The sequence below is a fragment of the Aspergillus terreus genome, genomic scaffold, assembly GCF_000149615.1.
Source record: "Aspergillus terreus NIH2624 scaffold_1 genomic scaffold, whole genome shotgun sequence".
NCBI lineage: Eukaryota > Fungi > Ascomycota > Eurotiomycetes > Eurotiales > Aspergillaceae > Aspergillus > Aspergillus terreus.
The window spans coordinates 1,215,094-1,231,969 of NT_165972.1; the positions used below are offsets into that span (position 1 = coordinate 1,215,094).

At 55.2% G+C, this 16,876-nt stretch overlaps 4 protein-coding genes across 4 annotated transcripts; all 4 read right to left on the bottom strand.

Annotated features, from left to right (window-relative positions):
• Positions 1–1,262: 1,262 nt before the first annotated feature.
• On the bottom strand, positions 1,263–3,712 carry ATEG_00431 (putative jumonji family transcription factor; the record flags this gene model as incomplete). Its single annotated transcript, XM_001210517.1, has 4 exons — positions 1,263–2,963; positions 3,188–3,233; positions 3,295–3,392; positions 3,455–3,712. 4 exons carry the CDS (start codon positions 3,710–3,712, stop codon positions 1,263–1,265), a joined length of 2,103 nt encoding a protein of 700 aa, XP_001210517.1.
• Positions 3,713–5,478: 1,766 nt separating this feature from the next.
• Positions 5,479–8,082, bottom strand: ATEG_00432 (choline/carnitine O-acyltransferase; the record flags this gene model as incomplete). Its single annotated transcript, XM_001210518.1, has 3 exons — positions 5,479–5,606; positions 5,673–7,604; positions 7,752–8,082. 3 exons carry the CDS (start codon positions 8,080–8,082, stop codon positions 5,479–5,481), a joined length of 2,391 nt encoding a protein of 796 aa, XP_001210518.1.
• Positions 8,083–10,159: 2,077 nt separating this feature from the next.
• Positions 10,160–11,148, bottom strand: ATEG_00433 (CAP domain-containing protein; the record flags this gene model as incomplete). The annotated part of the gene is made up of 4 exons (XM_001210519.1): positions 10,160–10,227; positions 10,285–10,574; positions 10,627–10,896; positions 10,979–11,148. 4 exons carry the CDS (start codon positions 11,146–11,148, stop codon positions 10,160–10,162), a joined length of 798 nt encoding a protein of 265 aa, XP_001210519.1.
• A 2,722-nt stretch (positions 11,149–13,870) lies between these two features.
• ATEG_00434 (thioredoxin domain-containing protein) lies at positions 13,871–16,346 on the bottom strand (the record flags this gene model as incomplete). Its single annotated transcript, XM_001210520.1, has 3 exons — positions 13,871–14,508; positions 14,557–16,180; positions 16,245–16,346. 3 exons carry the CDS (start codon positions 16,344–16,346, stop codon positions 13,871–13,873), a joined length of 2,364 nt encoding a protein of 787 aa, XP_001210520.1.
• Positions 16,347–16,876: the final 530 nt, after the last annotated feature.

Here is a 16,876-nt window from a genome sequence, read left to right on the forward strand (position 1 = left end):
TGAAGCACATCCAACCGATCTCGATGGCTGACCAGGAGAAGCGCAGCATCTGAAGGAGACGAGTGACCTCCTCGGACCGCATGTTGAGGGGCTGCAGCGGGAGGACGGTTCCGTCGGGAGCTCGCGGCTGGACCCGTTGTTGAGCCATGGCTAGTTCCAACTTTTCCAACCCATTGGGCGGGGGAACGGAACCCATGGGTCCCAGGAGCGTTTCGACCACCAACTCCGGACCAACGATGGTATAGCCAGCAAAAACATTGGCATGGTCGGTGATTTGAGCCAGTCGACGACGGGCAATGAGTTCGCGGACGTTGGCAAAGGTATTCGCGGGGAGGTGGTGGTGGTGATGGTTGGCGGGGGCGGTCTGCTGCTGCTGGGATGAGTGCTGCTGTTGAGACGGGAGGTGGGCGGACGAATGAAGCGACTTGGCAAATTGAGGATAAGGAGCATGGCGGGCAGATTGTGATGGTAGGGTTCGGTAGGCTGACGGCATCGCAGAAGCAACAGCAGAGGGAGCGGCGGCGGCGGAGGCGGCGGCAGCAGCAGCAGCAGCAGAAGACGAAGCACGAGAAGGAGGGGCAAGAGGAGGGCGCTGCAGCAGGGACGGGCGGGAAGCAGCAGCAGCAGCAGTAGCAGTAACATTAGCAGCAGAGCCACCTCGGGCGGTGACGGCGGCGGCGGCAGGCGACAGATAATAATGGCGAGGAGGGGCAGCACCAGCCGCAGGACCATACAAAGGCCGATGGCGGTGTTGGAGGTGGTGGGGGTAGGTGGACGAGGGGAGTCGGGCCATCACCGCGCCAAGCGACTTGACGCTGTCCAGGAAATTCGCGCGTGGATTGTGGACGCGGACGCTAGGGTTGTGCGTATACTGAGCCCTACACTCGGTCGATGACTGGCCCAGGTAGTGCCAGATCTGCTCGCTCTTGTGCAGGTCGACGGGCGCCGATGGCGGTGGGGCTTGGATAGCGTTGTCCACCGTCTCGAACTCGGCCCACTGGTATGGAGATCCCTCGTCACCAAATGGATTCCCTGCCACCGGCACCGTCGATTCCACTTCTTTCCGGGCGTCGGGCTTGCGGGCCAGGTGGGCGGGCAGGGGCTTGGTGCCTGGCGCCAGCGGTGAGAAATTGCTCCGTCGCACCACCAGCATCCACCGGTATGGTAACTCAATTACGTCCCTGAACAGCATCTCGTCAGCATCAAACCCATTTCCCAATTTGGAAAATTCCAAACACGTCAACGTATAGATGGGACAGAACTTACCCCCGAGGCAGCACCTTCACCAGCATCGTCCGTTCCGCCGGCCGATTGTCCAACACCACCGCGCCATTGATCTCCCGGTCGGCCTGGAACTGCACCAGATCGCCCATCACCAGCCGGCGCGCAGTCTCAATCAGCTTGCGGTCCTGGTCGGGCGACTCCGTGCTCGTCATCCAGGTCGGCTTCTTCTGGCGATGGTATTTGCACTTGAGATCCACACTCGGCACCGAGTACTGGTTGCCATCGTCTGCAATCACAGCCACCTGCCCATGCTCCACCTGCACTCCAGCCAGCAGGGCGCACGTCGCATGGTATGATCGGGTGCATTTGCCAAAGTTGCACTGGAAGCAGGCCCCGCGCACCTCCCGGCAGAAAAGACACTTCAACCCCATGCGGGCCTTGGGGATCTTGTCCACATCGCACACCACTTCCTTGCCCGATTCATCGCGCAGGATACTCGTTTCTTCCGTATACAAGGCGCATCGGCGATGGGCATGATGCTTTCCATCCTCAGTGGGGAGAAGATCCTCGTAATCGAGGTTGTTGGGACACAGGACGCAGGGGATCTTGCGCGGAACGTCCATGACCCGCATGCGCTTGGCCCTGGTCGTGTCGCCGTCATGTTTTCGTTTGCGGCCACGGGTGGACTTTTCGGGAACGCTGCGCGGCGGCGTCAGAAGGTCCGAGGCGCCCTCCATTTCGTCGAGGTCGCTCTCATATTCGCCGTAGTACTCGGGCGTCGATTCTCCTCGCAGCTTGCGTTCAATCTCATCGACGTCGATCCAAACGCTATCCGCCTCGCAGTGACATTTCTTCGCCACGCGGCCATACTCTAGCCACTTCTCAGTCGCAAAATTGACCGACTCGGCACAATTGTACCCAATGTTGTACCCGGAGTGGTATCCATAAGGGTATGTGATGACAAACTCGCCCTCGTAGTGCACCAGCCTGTTGACGGTGATGCCGTATTGAGACTTGAGGAGGCTCGGAGAGACCAGGTAGGTCTTGTGACGCAGGAACTGATCGCAGTTCTTGGCATCGCTGGTCCAGATGCTCTTCATGGCCTGTTCAAAGCGTGGGGCATCTTCCTGCGAGATACTGTACCACTGTTTCGGCGCACCGAAATGGATATAGTTGATGCTGTAAAGATCCACGTCTTCCAAGTGCCAGGCAAAGGTGGCCTTCCACATGCCCAAATACAGATAGGCTGTGTTCACGCCCGGGACTTTCTGTCCCAAGACGTCCAGTAGATTGGGCAGTTTGGCCACGTTCCACGAGGTGGTGTTGTCATCAAAAAGCGAGCCTGGCATATCGGCACCGTACATAGGGTTGTTGAACATCAAAGACTTCCAATAGGCCGTTTCGAGCTCCTCGCATCGTTCCTGTGTATATTCTTCGTGGTCATGGATCCGATAGTCAAAGTCCTTGAAGGCCTCCTCATCGATGGTGTCGGCCATGTCGCCCTTGTTATTCTTCCGGCGCGCCGACACAGACTTGGGCTGCCGACCCTTCGGCTTCGGAGCGGGAAGCGACTCGCCGTCGCTGAGCTCTTCGGTCTTGGCCTCCACGGGGTTCGATTCGGGCGACACGGGAGTGGGCGGTCCTTCCAGTTTGACCTTGTCCAGACTCTCTTCGGCGGGTGGCTCCTCCTTCACCTTCACCTGGTTGGATCGCTTGGGAGGGCGTCCGGGTCCACGTTTCTGGGAGTCAGAGCGAGTGTTCTGAGGACGCGGAGCGGCGGGGGTGCGAGTGACTCTCTCCTGGTTACGACGTCGCTCGCCTCGTCGGGCCGGGGGCTGGTGACTGCTTTTCCTCACAGAGCGCTTTCACTGCGGGGAGGTTGTAGGATCGTTGTCCTCTCGAGTTCGCCTGGGTATAGGGTTCCGTGTGATCCGTGGAACTCCCTGCCTGATTGCGTTCTCACCAAACTCTTCTTGTACGCTTCATCGAGGGGCGGGAGGGAATCGGACCTGCGCCGAGTTCGATGTGATCAGCATGCGACCCGTGTACTGGGTGACTAGAAGAACTCACCACTCCTTTGGAGGAATCACTTTGATGATTCCGGACTTCATGCCGTACTTTTCGACCTTGTTGATGAAATACTGGAAGTCCCGAAACTGATCCATGGTCTATGATCGCATCCAGGTCAGCGGTCAGGAACCCGGCTGTCACCTCGCAAGGCATCACTCACCGGCTTGAACACCGGAATCTTACCACCGCCATAATAATGGTCCGGCTCGATTTCCTTCTCCTCCTCCATCTCTACCGAAGGGACCTCCGGAGCGGTCGCAGCATTGGGATCCAGCTCCAGATCCGACAGCTCCGAGGGAACCCCATCGGGGACCTCTTTCTTGCCGTTGGCGCTCTGCGGCGGAGTGATGGAAGCTCCATCAGGCGCCGGCGGGCCCGAGACAGATTCAAGCATGGGTTGATCAAGCGCTGCCGCCATCATCTCAAACACGACGGGAAGAACGGAATGAAGACAGATCGAATCAGGATGTAGGCGCCGTCGTCGGAAGAAGCGACCGCTGATCGACGGCGAACGAGGGATTCCCAGCGGTCGGGGAAGGGCGCGTATAGACGGAGGGTGAGGTTGACGAGGTCTATGAGGCGGTGATTAGAGCGGATGTTCGAAGATAGCTGTTTGTGTCGGCCGGGGAAGATGATAGGGTGTAAAGGAAAACGGTAAAAATGGCCAGTATGTAAGTGTTGCAAGAAGCAAAAGGGGTGTGGGTATCGACGGCGTGTGGTTCGATGCTAGCGAATCCGAGCTTGGGAGTGTAGCACAGGAATTGGTTGGAGGAAGGGATTGCAACGGGCGCGAAAGCACGACGGATTCAAGCAACGAGGCACGGGATCCCGGAAGGGAGCGCGATGATAGGCAGGAGATAGAGAACAAGCCGATAGAGGAGGAACGATAGTGACGATTGTGGTAGTGATGGTGAATGGAGATGATGCTCATGAGACTGATAGTCGCCCCGACAGCAAGCAAGCAAGCAACCAGCACGACGCCCCTCCTCCAGTCTTTTCAAAGACAGACGATTTGCCGTGTTGCAGGACCACCCAGCAGCAGATGCTCAGCAACGGAGACGCTCGTTCGCCAGAGGAGCAGAGGGAGGATGGGAGGATGGGGACACTAAGGGAGACCGATGCAGGCAGGGGGACCAGGCCAATAGGTGGAAACGCAGCGGCGGGTCGCTGAGTGGAACCAGGCCAGAGCACGAATGGCCTGATTGAGCGAAGGGGAAGGAGACCAGCAGATCACCGTGAAAGAGGTTGCAAGGGAAAAAAACAGAAAGGGAGCGAACGGTATGTGACGGTGGATGGATGCGAATGGTGATTGGCGCCTGAGACGGGCGTAAGGCATCGATCAGATACCCCCGAAAAATGGGCCAGACGGCGGTAATTTTGCCGGTCTTGAGCAGATCCCAGCACGCCTTCCGGTGTCGGAACAGAGCAGAGAAGTACGTAGTGTGGAAGAGAAGAGAAGATGTGCACTTACCGAGAGTTCAGTAATGCGGAATCGACGATCAATTCCTGCCATCCAGAGAAGAATCGGAAATACTGAAAGACTCGAGGCCACGGCAGCTGAAGCTCCGGCCAGCTGCGCGGCGAAAGGGAGAGAACGGGCTGGTCACGTGGTAGGCACCTGACCGACGCCCGTTACGGCGGTGCTGAGTCAGAAGGACCTCAAACTACGCGGACGGCGGGATGTCCGCAGGATTGAGTACAATGATCTCATCGTTGATGACTGGTGTAACTCTGGAGTGTTATGCGATGGATTATTATTCATATCTTTGTTCAGCCTCTAGTAACTACTTATTGGTGGTATGCATATACTGACAAGTCACCACTGCATAGACTCGCATCTGGGGTGCTCGCGCTCTCGTCCACGCGAGCCATGCATGCATTTCCTGCAGTTAGACGAAAATGCATTCGTACCGTTCAGATGTGTCATTTCCGGTGATACCGAGACTCGTCCAAGGAGATGGGATGGTGGTATGATCCTATGCACCGATCTTACGATGGTGTTAGAGCTAGAACATACCCCAATGGACCAGGTCATCAATCTATATAAGCTACCCTCTCTATCATTCTACATTCTATAGAACCCATGCAACTCTGCAATATCCAAATCTCAATTGCTAGTCATATACAAATCCATGCATCGTAGATCCCACCGCATATACACAATTCAACCAATCATTCAAACCATCAGTATTCGTTCAGTCGCAACTTCTTCCCGACGAACCGTCGTCGCTCGGGCTTGTCACCGCCCCGCTCCCGCTCTGCATTCAACCCCTTCAGCGCATGGAGCAGCATTCCGGCATCGAAGAACCCATCTATATCATGCATTAGCACCCGTCACTACACGTAAGGAGACCACCCGGATCGCGCAATAAACTTACATCCGCCCATGCCGTCATCCTCCAATTCCCCACTGTCCGTCGTGGGCGTCTCGGCACCCCGAGCGATCTGACCATCGCCCCGGACGATCCGGCCCCGACGGTGCTCCCCCTGGAACCGCTCGGTCATCATTTCCATCTCCCGCGCCCGACTGGTCCGCGGGCTCGTGGTCTTGCCGCTGGTCGCCCGGAGCAGCTTCCGGATTTCAAACAGGTAGGATTCCAGCGTTTGCATCAATCGCGCGGTCTGTCGGTGTTTGGACGAGGCGCAAATCGAGATCGACTCGTCCTTGATGATATACCCGATGCCAAACCCATCCGCCGAGGTTGGGCCGAACCCAAAGTGCCGCAGACAGGGGTTTCCGCAGTTGGAGGTCGACAACACCGTGTTGTTGATCTTGTCCCAGCCGGGGTCGCTGAACAACGCCGGCGTCGGAGGCGCCGGCCGCACCGCGCGCAGACCGTAGCTGCTGGTGGACAGTCCATCTTCCGACAAGGAAGCGGAAAACTTGGGCGACGCCACCCCGGAGCCCTCGGTGGGACTGGAGTACCCGTTGGAGCTGCCTTCCACGCTGTTACCCGCAGAGACATCGCCCTCGTCGAAGGACCGCTGCCACAGGCAGTACAATGCGTAGAGATGGCGGTCCTGGCCCTGGCCCTTCGAACACTCCTTGGTGATAGCCGTGTGCTTCTCGGTGGCCTTCCGCAGGGCGTTCACTTTGTCCTGTGGTGGAACCTCGCCCCAGAACGTCTTCACGAAATTAACGCATTCATTGGTGACGGTACGGACGGCCTCGGTCCGGCCGTGCAGGAAGAATTTGGTCATGGCTGGCTCGTAGGTATTTTCAATCCGTCCATATAAGCCGTAGTAGGCCGCCTGGAAAGCCATCTGCACGAATGCGTCGGGCGAGAATCCCATGGAAGTGATGAAGTTCTTTCCATATCCTGAAAACTCCAAGGTATGGAACTCGTGTTGCTGCAGAAGGTCGGAAAGATGGGACTCGGCAAACCGCAACGCGATGCTCACTTCCGGCACCATATCCCACTCGAGCTTCCTGGGAGTCGTACTCACGTTACCGAAACTGCGGGGGTCCCGTTTCGAGGGATCGGGGCTGGTGCTCGCCCACAGACTGGGACCTTGGCCGTTGATGGTTCTGGCAAAGCGAAGAATGGTGTCTGTATAGACGTCGCTGGCAAACCGCAGCACCGTGTGTCCGTCCACGCCGGTGTGTTCGAAATTGATCCCGGCACTTCCGTTCTGGCATACGATAATCTGCAACTTGTCGTACCACCGATTGGTACATGTGCCGACTTGGACTCCCTTGACCACCTCGCTGGTACCGCAAAGCATATTGGGCGCAAAGCTGAGACGTGTTGCGGGGCTCGGGTATAATCGAGGCAGAGAACGAATAGAGCCGTATCGACGATGTTCAAGCATTCGGCGTTGTTGGATCCCTCGTCCTTGGTCAGGATATCGCGCAGTCCCGACCATACTTTGCGGTTCTCGGTGCTGAGAACACCGAGGGCACCCCTTGGCAGCATCCTGGATAGGAGTCTGCTCTGCATCGTTGACGATCACTTGAAGGTTCACGGCAATATCCTTCTCAGTCATGATCAAGTCATTGTTCTCGTCCAGCACATCAAACCAGTAGAACTGGCCTCGGCACAGGACGACAATGTGCTTTGCGTGAGGATCCTGACTGATCACACATCCGTTTTCAGTGGGGACACGGGCAGTGCCGAACAGTCGGGAGTATTGGTACATGCACAGCGGGGTGCCGCGAACGGTATCTGGAGGGAGCTCCTCACGTCGAACAGCACGCACGAAGGACAGAGCCGAGACGACCAGCGAGGCAGCTCTTGTCACTTGGTGGTTTCTTGCGGGGGTCGGGTCATCCTCCAGCAAGAAGAACGGGTTGAGGTTGAGGACGACCGCTAACCAGATGGTCAGTATATGGGGGTACTATTCTCGGGCGGTGCAGATATCTTACGGCTATCATAGTTTAGATACGAATCATACCCTGGCGCCCTGTCAGTCGCGTGCACAGATAAGTAGGAAAGATCTCCTTGTGAGGAACGTACAGAACTGCTCAATGTAGCTGGTCTTTGACGAGGCATAGTTCTTCAGCTTCTCTTGGAGAATGGGACCGTCGGATTTCAGAAAGTCCTGCACGGCGGCCCTGGTTTCTTCCTGCTCCCTCGGGGTCTGCAAGGCGGACAAAGCCTCCAGATATTTCTTGCATGTACTTGCAAGGTCCGGGATAGGAAGCTTTGGCAGGGTGTCCTGGTTCGAAAAGGTCGATCCGGGTTTCTTGGGAGCCGTGTCGGGGGAGACTGTCGGTTGATATGTGCCCTCCTTGGAGGTCGGTTGGATCTTTGTCTCCATGGACGGCTGGGATCGAGGCGACGACATGGTGGTCCCCAGTGGCTTGGGCGCCGTAAAATGACGGACTGCCATGGATGAATAGGACATGGTGTTAGCCAGCCGTATGGGTGAGACGATCGAGGTATTCTAAGCGAAGCGACAGGCAAGAAAGGTCGGGATGGACAGGAGACGAAGGGCGGTGCGGTAGAAGTAGTGACAATCTTGCAAGCAGTATGAGGGCATGGAGGACTATCGCATGACCAATCCACTCACGGGACGTTGGAGGACAGGTGATGATGAGATAAGGTAGTGTGAAGATGGGAAAAAGCAAAAGCCAGACAAGGTAGAAAGGCGAAGGAAGGATCGGGAGAAGAGGATTCATATAAGAAGTCTATGACAGGGCAAAGATATGATGCCGCCCCGCGCTGTCGGGAAGCTGGACGACAGCCCGGGGTGGAGTATGAGACGGGGGGCTCGGGACAAAGGGAAGAATCATAGCGCTGAGGAACGGAGGAAGGGACGCTTACAGTAGCTGGTGCTAGCTGCAGTGGATCTCTCCCACTGGCGTTGGCGGTCCGGGACTATACTCCGTAGGCTCTTAGGTAGGATCGAGGGGTACCTAGGTATCGGGGGAACGGATGGAAGCTTGTCGAACGGAATCGCCAAGAGATGGGGTCGTCTCAGGCGATGAGGACTGCAGGGGCTGCAGATATTATATTCTTGGGGGAGGTGTGCTTGCAGCAGAAGTCTGCAGGTCTGTCTGAAATCCCAGTACAATAAGATCGGTGCGGTGTCTTTGAATCAGCGTTCTGAACAGGTTCTTTCGCCAACAACTGGACGGATGCGGGGAAGATAATCCCAGAGCTTGTCGAGCGGCAACCCCGGGAGGAGAAATAAGATCAGATAAGACGAAAATAAGGTATTGTCCGTCGCGAAACAATGCGCTTGACGTTCCAGATATCGGAGATCTCGAAAGCGCTGTAGTTGGGCGGCTAAATACTTTGTAATAGCATAAGGTAGGCAGATATGGCGAGGATCGTTTGGCAGGTTGACGTCGTGGGAATGACAATCGACTACTACGGTAGGGGCAAATCAGATGGGGAGAAAAGCTTAGTCAAGAGAACCACCGAGGGCCAGCATCGGCGTTCAAGCCAGTGACGCTTCGGACGAAGGGGAGCTGGTGAAGACCATGGATGGTGGTGTCGGTTGGTGGTACGTAGTGGTAGTCAACGTGGGGCCGTGTTGCATAGGTCTGCATCGGGCCAGCTGGGTTGACCGCCTACTATATCCATCATTCGAGTTCCCCAGTCTATTGTAGAGTACTACTACTCCGTACTGTACAATTACCATGATCCTAAGGCAAGTGGTGTAAGTCTGATCTACTCTGTACGCATGCACTGGGCAAGGTTGGTCCGTGTGTTCGTGAAATGTCTTGTCATTTCGCTGATGTTCATCCATTTCATTCCCGACCATCCCAGACCAGACTCTATGCATGACGCCCATATCAGACTTGATCAACCAAATGCAGAACCAAAAGAACCAAAGCAAAAACAAGACAAAGAATCCAATGATTCGTTGCTGTCATTGGTGTACCAAGACATGGTGCAAGGAATGGGACAAGAAGAAGAGAGAAGAATATCCACAGAGAAGTAAAACCAGAGATCGCATTGTGTTGCTGCCCGCCGTTGTAGTGAGAAACGGCAGTGGAGAACACCCCGGGCTGCAGATCTGCTTGCCTGCCGAACCGTCCATGCAAGGGGCTTGGCACACGCAACACAGGACCAACAACACAATGCATCTCCGTCCAACCACAATAATATCAAAAAGTCCAACAAGATAAAAGGTGCAAAAGAATTGACAAGTGTCAGACAAAGTCTCTCGATTTCGATCAGTGTCACCGCTTGCACCGGCTTGATAGCAAAACATCGTCCCACATATCCCACGGGATTTGCTCAAGGCATCATCACATCACCTCCATGGCCAAAATGAACGACGCGACATTGACATCCAAGCCCACCACAACAACCCTCTTCACATGGCCAATGGCTGTCTGGGAACCAGTCCACGGTCGTGGAACATGTCGGACCATCTCCTACCGCCGGCGAGGTGAATCCGGTCGAGACACTTAGGCAACATACATAGCATGTCCCAGCGGGGCGAGGACATTGCTGGAATACTCCCCGTCGTAGTTACCTACGCATGAGTGGTTAGCAAGCCGGAATCGTCATCATTCAGCACATTGAGACTTACCAGCAGGGCTGTAGTTGCAGACAGTAAAGGGCACTGCGGAACTCGAGTCGACGTTGCCGAGGCTGGGGCAGGTCACCGTGGCGCAACCGACGTGGGTGGTGCCCTTCCACACGATCTGACTGAAGTGACCCCACAGGTCGAAGTTGGTCATGTCGGGGGTGGCCTCGCCATAGAGGTCGCTGTAGTAGCCCATCTCGTTGTTGTACATGAGGTTGGTAATCATGACGCCGATCTCGTCCGCAGACACACCGTATCCGATGTTCTGACCATAGCCACCGCCAGCAATGCTCCTACAGAATGTTAGTGTTTCAGAGGCCACGGAGCATACAGCAGGATCCTTACGTGTCGTGCTGGTAGACGCAGCGGGAGGCGAGGGTGTGCGCGCTGGACTCAAGGTCGGCAGACCAGGCGAGGGAGCTGGCGGAGTGGTTGCTGCGGTGGACGTTGTGGTTGTACAGAATGGCAGACTGGTAGTCGGTGGGAGTGGCCGCAGGGGCGCTGGAGCTGGTGGAGGTCGACGAGGAGCGGGAGAACAGAGACTCGATCGATTTCGATGATGCCACCCTTCGTGGACGTCGCAGCCGGAGCGGTGGTGGCGGGCGGCGCAGGTGCCTGGGTAGTCTCAGGGACCGCGGCCGGGACCGAGGTCGTCGGGGCGACGACAGGCTCCTGGGACGAGCTGCTGGGAACGGACTGGGAGATCTGAACGGCCTGGACGGGAGCATAGGTCTGGGCCGGGGGAGCACCGGTGATGGTGGTGGTCACAGTGACGACGGTCCAGTCGGTGACATAGGCGCGCTTGTCAAGGGGGGACCCCAGGGCACCGGCCGCGCCGAGAACACCCAACAGAATGGAAGACCGCATGATGCTAGATTTTGAGGGAGTGTGGAGTCACAGGTCAACTGCGTTCGATCGCGACAGAAATGACTTCGCCGGGAAGTTGTCCGACCGAGGGGACAGAACGATATGTACGAGAGTTCTTGTCGAAAGAAGGGAGGAGGATCAACAAAAGGAGTGACAGCCTGAAGAGAAGCACTTTTTTTGAAGGGAGTGACAAAAAAGATGCGCCTCAGGCGGGATGTGTGAGAGAGAGAGAGAGGGTGAAGGAGAGAGAGAGAGACAGAGACAGAATGAAGGGTGAGAGATGCGGGAGTGGAAGTGATAATATAGTTTAAATCACAGAAAGGGGAACGAGCAGGCGTGTCTTCCCCCCAGTTAGTGGGGCCGTGCGATCTGGACAATAATTAAACGTAAATTACTGTTGTGAGCCGGGGGTTCAGCCAGCCGGAGTCGACCAAGCAGGTAATCAATTCACGAGCGAGACAGTTCAGATGGGGCGGCAACTCGGCATCATATACGACCACAGCTCAAAGACAACAGGTAGACGGTCCTTTTCAACCCAAACATTCTCCAGGGACGAGCGCAAGAGAGAGAGAACCATGGAACTGGGGACTTTTTGTGCCCCCCTGAACATCCATGATCCATTGGTAGGGACATGCCGGAGATCATCCAGCATAGTCCACGGGAGAAGCGGCCACTAGTCAGAGACGAACAACGGCAGGAAAGTGGGTGGTGCTACATTCCAGAGCGTGGAGGCGCCCTCTCCAGGCATCCTCCAGCCATGGGAGAGGGTGTTGGATTGGAGGTTCTGGACCGGGAGGAAGATCCATTCTGCCCCTGGGAGGAATTGAGGGCGCAAGTGGTCCTCGACGGTTGGTGAAGGATGGAGAGCAGTCGGGAAGTATAGCGGAGGAGGTAAATAACACGCTGGATCCGCCTAACCTCTTCCGGTCCACCCGTTTCAGGCACCAGCCGCCATTGGACCAAAACCCCCGTCGATCGGACTCCATCTGTCGAGGTGAACGGTCATCACAATTCCAGGACGGAGTACTAGTTAGTTAGGTAGCTATTCATGTTATATTCCTATTCTTCTGATTATTACTTTTTATTATAAGTTCATTATATCATCATTATATCCTCATACGGAGGACTCTATCAGCCAGCCATATCCAAACAGGCGTACCACGGTTGCCTGGGTGTTGTCGCAGCGACAACGTGGTGGCGGACGGCCCACGTTTCCGATCCATTGCATCGCTTTGTCGACGTGTGTGATGACGCGAGAAGGCATAAAGCAGACGAAGCAAAAAGAAAGAGTAAAGAATTGACTCATACGCCGCATAACATCATATGTATAATCAATATAATCAATACAGAGACTGAAGGAGCCAAATGAAAGAACAAAAGAACTACTAAGGACTTAGTACTTCATCTCGCATCATCAATCAAACAACACAAGACAACAATTTCCACCACATCCTCCAATAATCAATCTCTTTCACGCGGCCCTCTTCCACGCCCAATCATCCGGTCGGCCAGGGTGCTGAGAAAATCCGGCTGCGACACTAGCGTCTTAGTGGGCGGGTTGCCACCGCAGAGGGGAGAACGGGCCACATCCAGGGGGGGATTGTCCATGATTAACCACCAAAACTTGGCAACTCGGCAGGACTGTTGCGAGTCCGTTGGCGCCCGCTAATGTTTCATCTTTTTTCTTTTTCTCCCCCTCTGTGATTCAGAACTGGACCCATTTCCGCAGTTCTCTGTCCATCCACTGGAGCAGAGCGATTCTCGCCAAAGGATTTGTCCCTGTCCTCCGCCCAGTTCCAGATCCGATCTTCTCTTGACAACCAGTCCAGACCCATGGAAACATCATCTGTCTCTGAAAGAGTACACCGTATGTCTTGACCGATAATAATGATAATGACAAGACAAAACAATTCTATGTGATCTTTCGAGTCTCGATCCGAATCCCCACAGCTCACTACGTACCTACATACTAACTAACTATAGCATACTCTGTACAAGTACATGGTCGACCCAAAGCCGACCGATCCTCGGTACTCCCACCGCTGGATCAAACCATCCGGACACACCTGAAACAAAACACCCAAAACACCACTGACAATCAAAACAAGCCGTGAAGTCATCGCGCAGCAGATTCTGTATTGTATGTACTCTGGAAGTGACCAGACACTGGGGAAATCCTCCCTGTCAGCACCCCGCTCCCATCTATCCATTAGTTAACTAATTCTCCGATCCGCTGGGCGCCAACCGGTACTTAATCAAAGGACCGTCTTAGAATCATTTCCGACAGGGGTGTGCATGGGGATCGGGATCGATCGGCCTCCCATCCCTTGACATGACAGTTTCACCCATTTCCATGGAGATGCATGGAGCCTGTCTTCCTTCCAGAACTATCTACCTCTCATTCTGACGGGTCAGAAACAATTCGCTCCCTCGTCGGCGTACTCCGTTCACTGTTGTCCTGTCTTGTCTGCTTCGTCTTCTTCATGTGATGGTGAAACCCTACCAGAAGACGCCTCAGGCACCACTGGGCCCATCAACATCTCATAAGCACCGACTCCGTAGTTACATCAAGACAATTAAGGCATTCCGATTCTCCAGCCAATTTGTCTAGTCCAACCTAAGTAGCAAAGCCAGACACCTGGTCAGATGCACCATCCCATCACAAACGCGCCGACCAACAAAACACCGCCCACATGAACGAAAAGGTTCAATCTGTACATGGCTATATGTCCACCATCTTGCAACTACCGGCCTCACAGATCAGGAGATAGTTCTTCGCCGGTTCCGACGGCTTGAGATCCTTCAACAGCGGATTCCGCCTCCGAAGCCAGAATGACGAATTGCCGACAAAGTCACCCACATGGGAGGATCGGATGTCCACGAGCGCCGTCGTGACCGTCGAAGTGGGGGTCGCCGACTTCGCCTCTGCTCGGATCTTTTGGATGATCAAATTTCGCGCACACTCCGGTTCGTCCACTTTGCCACCTTCGCTGGCTGACTCCGGAGTGCTATGTGTAATAGCCGAAGTGCAAAGGACCCCCGTGATGGTACGCGTACCCGCCTCCAAGCCGGCGATTGCGTCCAGAAGACCGACAAAGAGGAACGGGTGCTGCAGGACCTCGACAGCGAAGGAGTGACACGTCTGACGACAGAGGGTGCGATACGTCTCGTCTTCAAGGAGGTTGGCCAACCGCAACAGATTGCGCGCAATCACCCCGTTGATGGAGGGCGTGGCCGACTCCGTTCCGGTCTTGAGTCGCAAAAGAGGACCCGGCATGCCCGGAGTCATCGTAGAAGGCGTACTATAATAACCCGCAGGAGTCGACCCCACGTATGCGAGGAACTTCTCGTTCAAGTACTCTGTCCCATTGTCAGTTCTGCCCAGCTAAATCGCAAGGATATACGTACTCTGCAACTGCTCGGCAAACTGCAGGTAGCTGTCGTCAAAGGTGGCCTCATACATCTCAAGCAACCCGCTCGTCAAATATGCGTAGTCATCAGCAAATCCGGGAGTATCACCTCTGCTGCCGTCCCGGTAGATACGCCACAGCTGGCCCGTAGATTTCTCGAACAGTGTCTCTTTGATGAAGCTGACCGCTCTCGCGGCGGCTTCACGGCACTTCGACGCCATGGAGCTATCGATCTGATCGAACAGAGCACTGGCTTTGGCCAGCGCGCCAATGGCCAGACCGTTCCAGGCCACGATAATCTTGTCATCCAAGTCGGGCCGCACACGGTTCTTTTCCCGATACTCGCGTAACTTTTGTTTGGCCGACCGCAGAATTCTCACCACCTCGTCTTCGCCCAACCCGAACTCCCGAGCTAGTTTACTTGGTGTCACTTTGATGGAGAGGACATTCTGGTTCATAAATTCGTCGTGGGGATCGTTTGCAGGGGAGATATTGCCATCCGGAAGAACTCCCCAATGACGGGCACATACTCCAGCATCGCGGCTTCCGAGCACTTGAGTCAACTCCTTCAAGGTCCAAACATAGAATGCGCCTTCGCGCTTCTCTGTGTCGTTCGGCATGGGTAGGCTGTCGGCATCTTCGGAAGAATGGAAAGCACCGGTCGATGATTGGAGAGGAGCGGTTGTCAAGTAGGTGACCAGGTCATATACCGCACCCAGCAGCTCAGGGTTGTGTGTAATCTTGAATGCATCAATATAGACGTCGAGCAGTTGGGCTTGATCATAGAGCATCTTTTCAAAATGAGGCAGGCCCCAGTCCGCGGTCACGCTGTACCGCGCGAAGCCATGGCCGATGTGGTCATGGATTCCTCCCCGGGCCATATTGATGAGCGTGTTCACCGCCATAGCGGTTGCGTTCTCACACTCTTCCTTTCCCACAACATCCACCACAGCACTAGGGTAGACGCCGAGGCGGAGAAGAAAGCTCAAGTTAGCAGGCGTGGGGAATTTGGGGGCCTTGGAGAAGCCCCCGTGGGCGGTGTCGTATCGCGAAACAAAATGCTGGTACGCCTCTTCCAAGAGCTCGATATCCAAGTCTTCGTCAGCTGCTCGGTCGCCTTGGTACGAGTGCGTCCCCTCCTCTGCAAACTCCCTCAGTTGTTTTGTGATGTCCTTCGCACTCTCGCGGCACCGTTGTTGCTGAGTCTGCCAGACGTCTCGTAGCTTTTCAAGGATGTCAACAAACCCAATTGTCTCGTGGCCGGGGTTTGTGGTGGCGTTGGGGCCAGGCCAATACGTGCCGCCAAAAACGGGTTCCAAGTCGGGGGTCAGGAAGACATTCAGCGGCCAACCGCCCGATCCAGTGGTGGCCTGGACATAATTCATGTAGACGTCGTCAATGTCGGGGCGTTCTTCTCGGTCAACCTTGATGGGGATGAATGATTCGTTGAGGATCGATGCGACTTCTTGCGACATGAAGGATTCCTTTTCCATGACGTGACACCAATGGCACGCGGAGTAACCTATGCTGAGAAACACCAATCGGTTATACCGTCGGGCCAAGTTGATGGCCTCTGCGTCCCATAGCTGCCATGCTACCGGGTTGTTCATGTGAGCCCGGACCTATTCTGCGGTCAGCTTGCTCAATTTGCTGCCATAGATATGTAGGGAGGGCCCAGCGACGAACATATGGCGATCTGCTCTCACGCAACCGGTTGACGAGCTTGGGCCCAAGATCCGAGGTGCCCTCGTGTTGGTGGGTATGGACATTTGAAGAAGCGGTCGCCATTCTGGGAGATCGTGGGGAGCACCACGCGACAGTTGGCGGGAGGTGGTTAGTGTATGGCTTGCTCCAGCACGATGGTGAGACTAGCCGGCGGCCGGAGGGAGACTGCGGGGCTAGAATACGGGAGAATAACCAAGAAATAATGGCCACGGTTGCAGCCGAGCCAATACGGGGATTCGTTAGGAAGAATAAAAGGGGGAGATATAGGTGTAAGTATTTCCAGGGCAGATCAGGGATACAACAGTTCCCACCGCTATGGAAGAAGGAGGGGAGAGATCGTGGAGGAATACGTTGAATGAATGGCCCGCATCCGGGAGATCATCGCCCACCATGCGTCATCCATGCATCAGGGGGTCACGTGTAGATGCTGAATAATCTATTCTACACCTTTCTGGCTGGGGAGAATAGGATCGCACCCACAAGAAATCTAGAGTGTCTGTGTGTATGATGAGATGTTATCTTCGTTTATTGGGTCGGTACGTCACTACTCCTCTTCTATCGGGGGCGTGGTGGGAGTCACATTAAACAAGGTA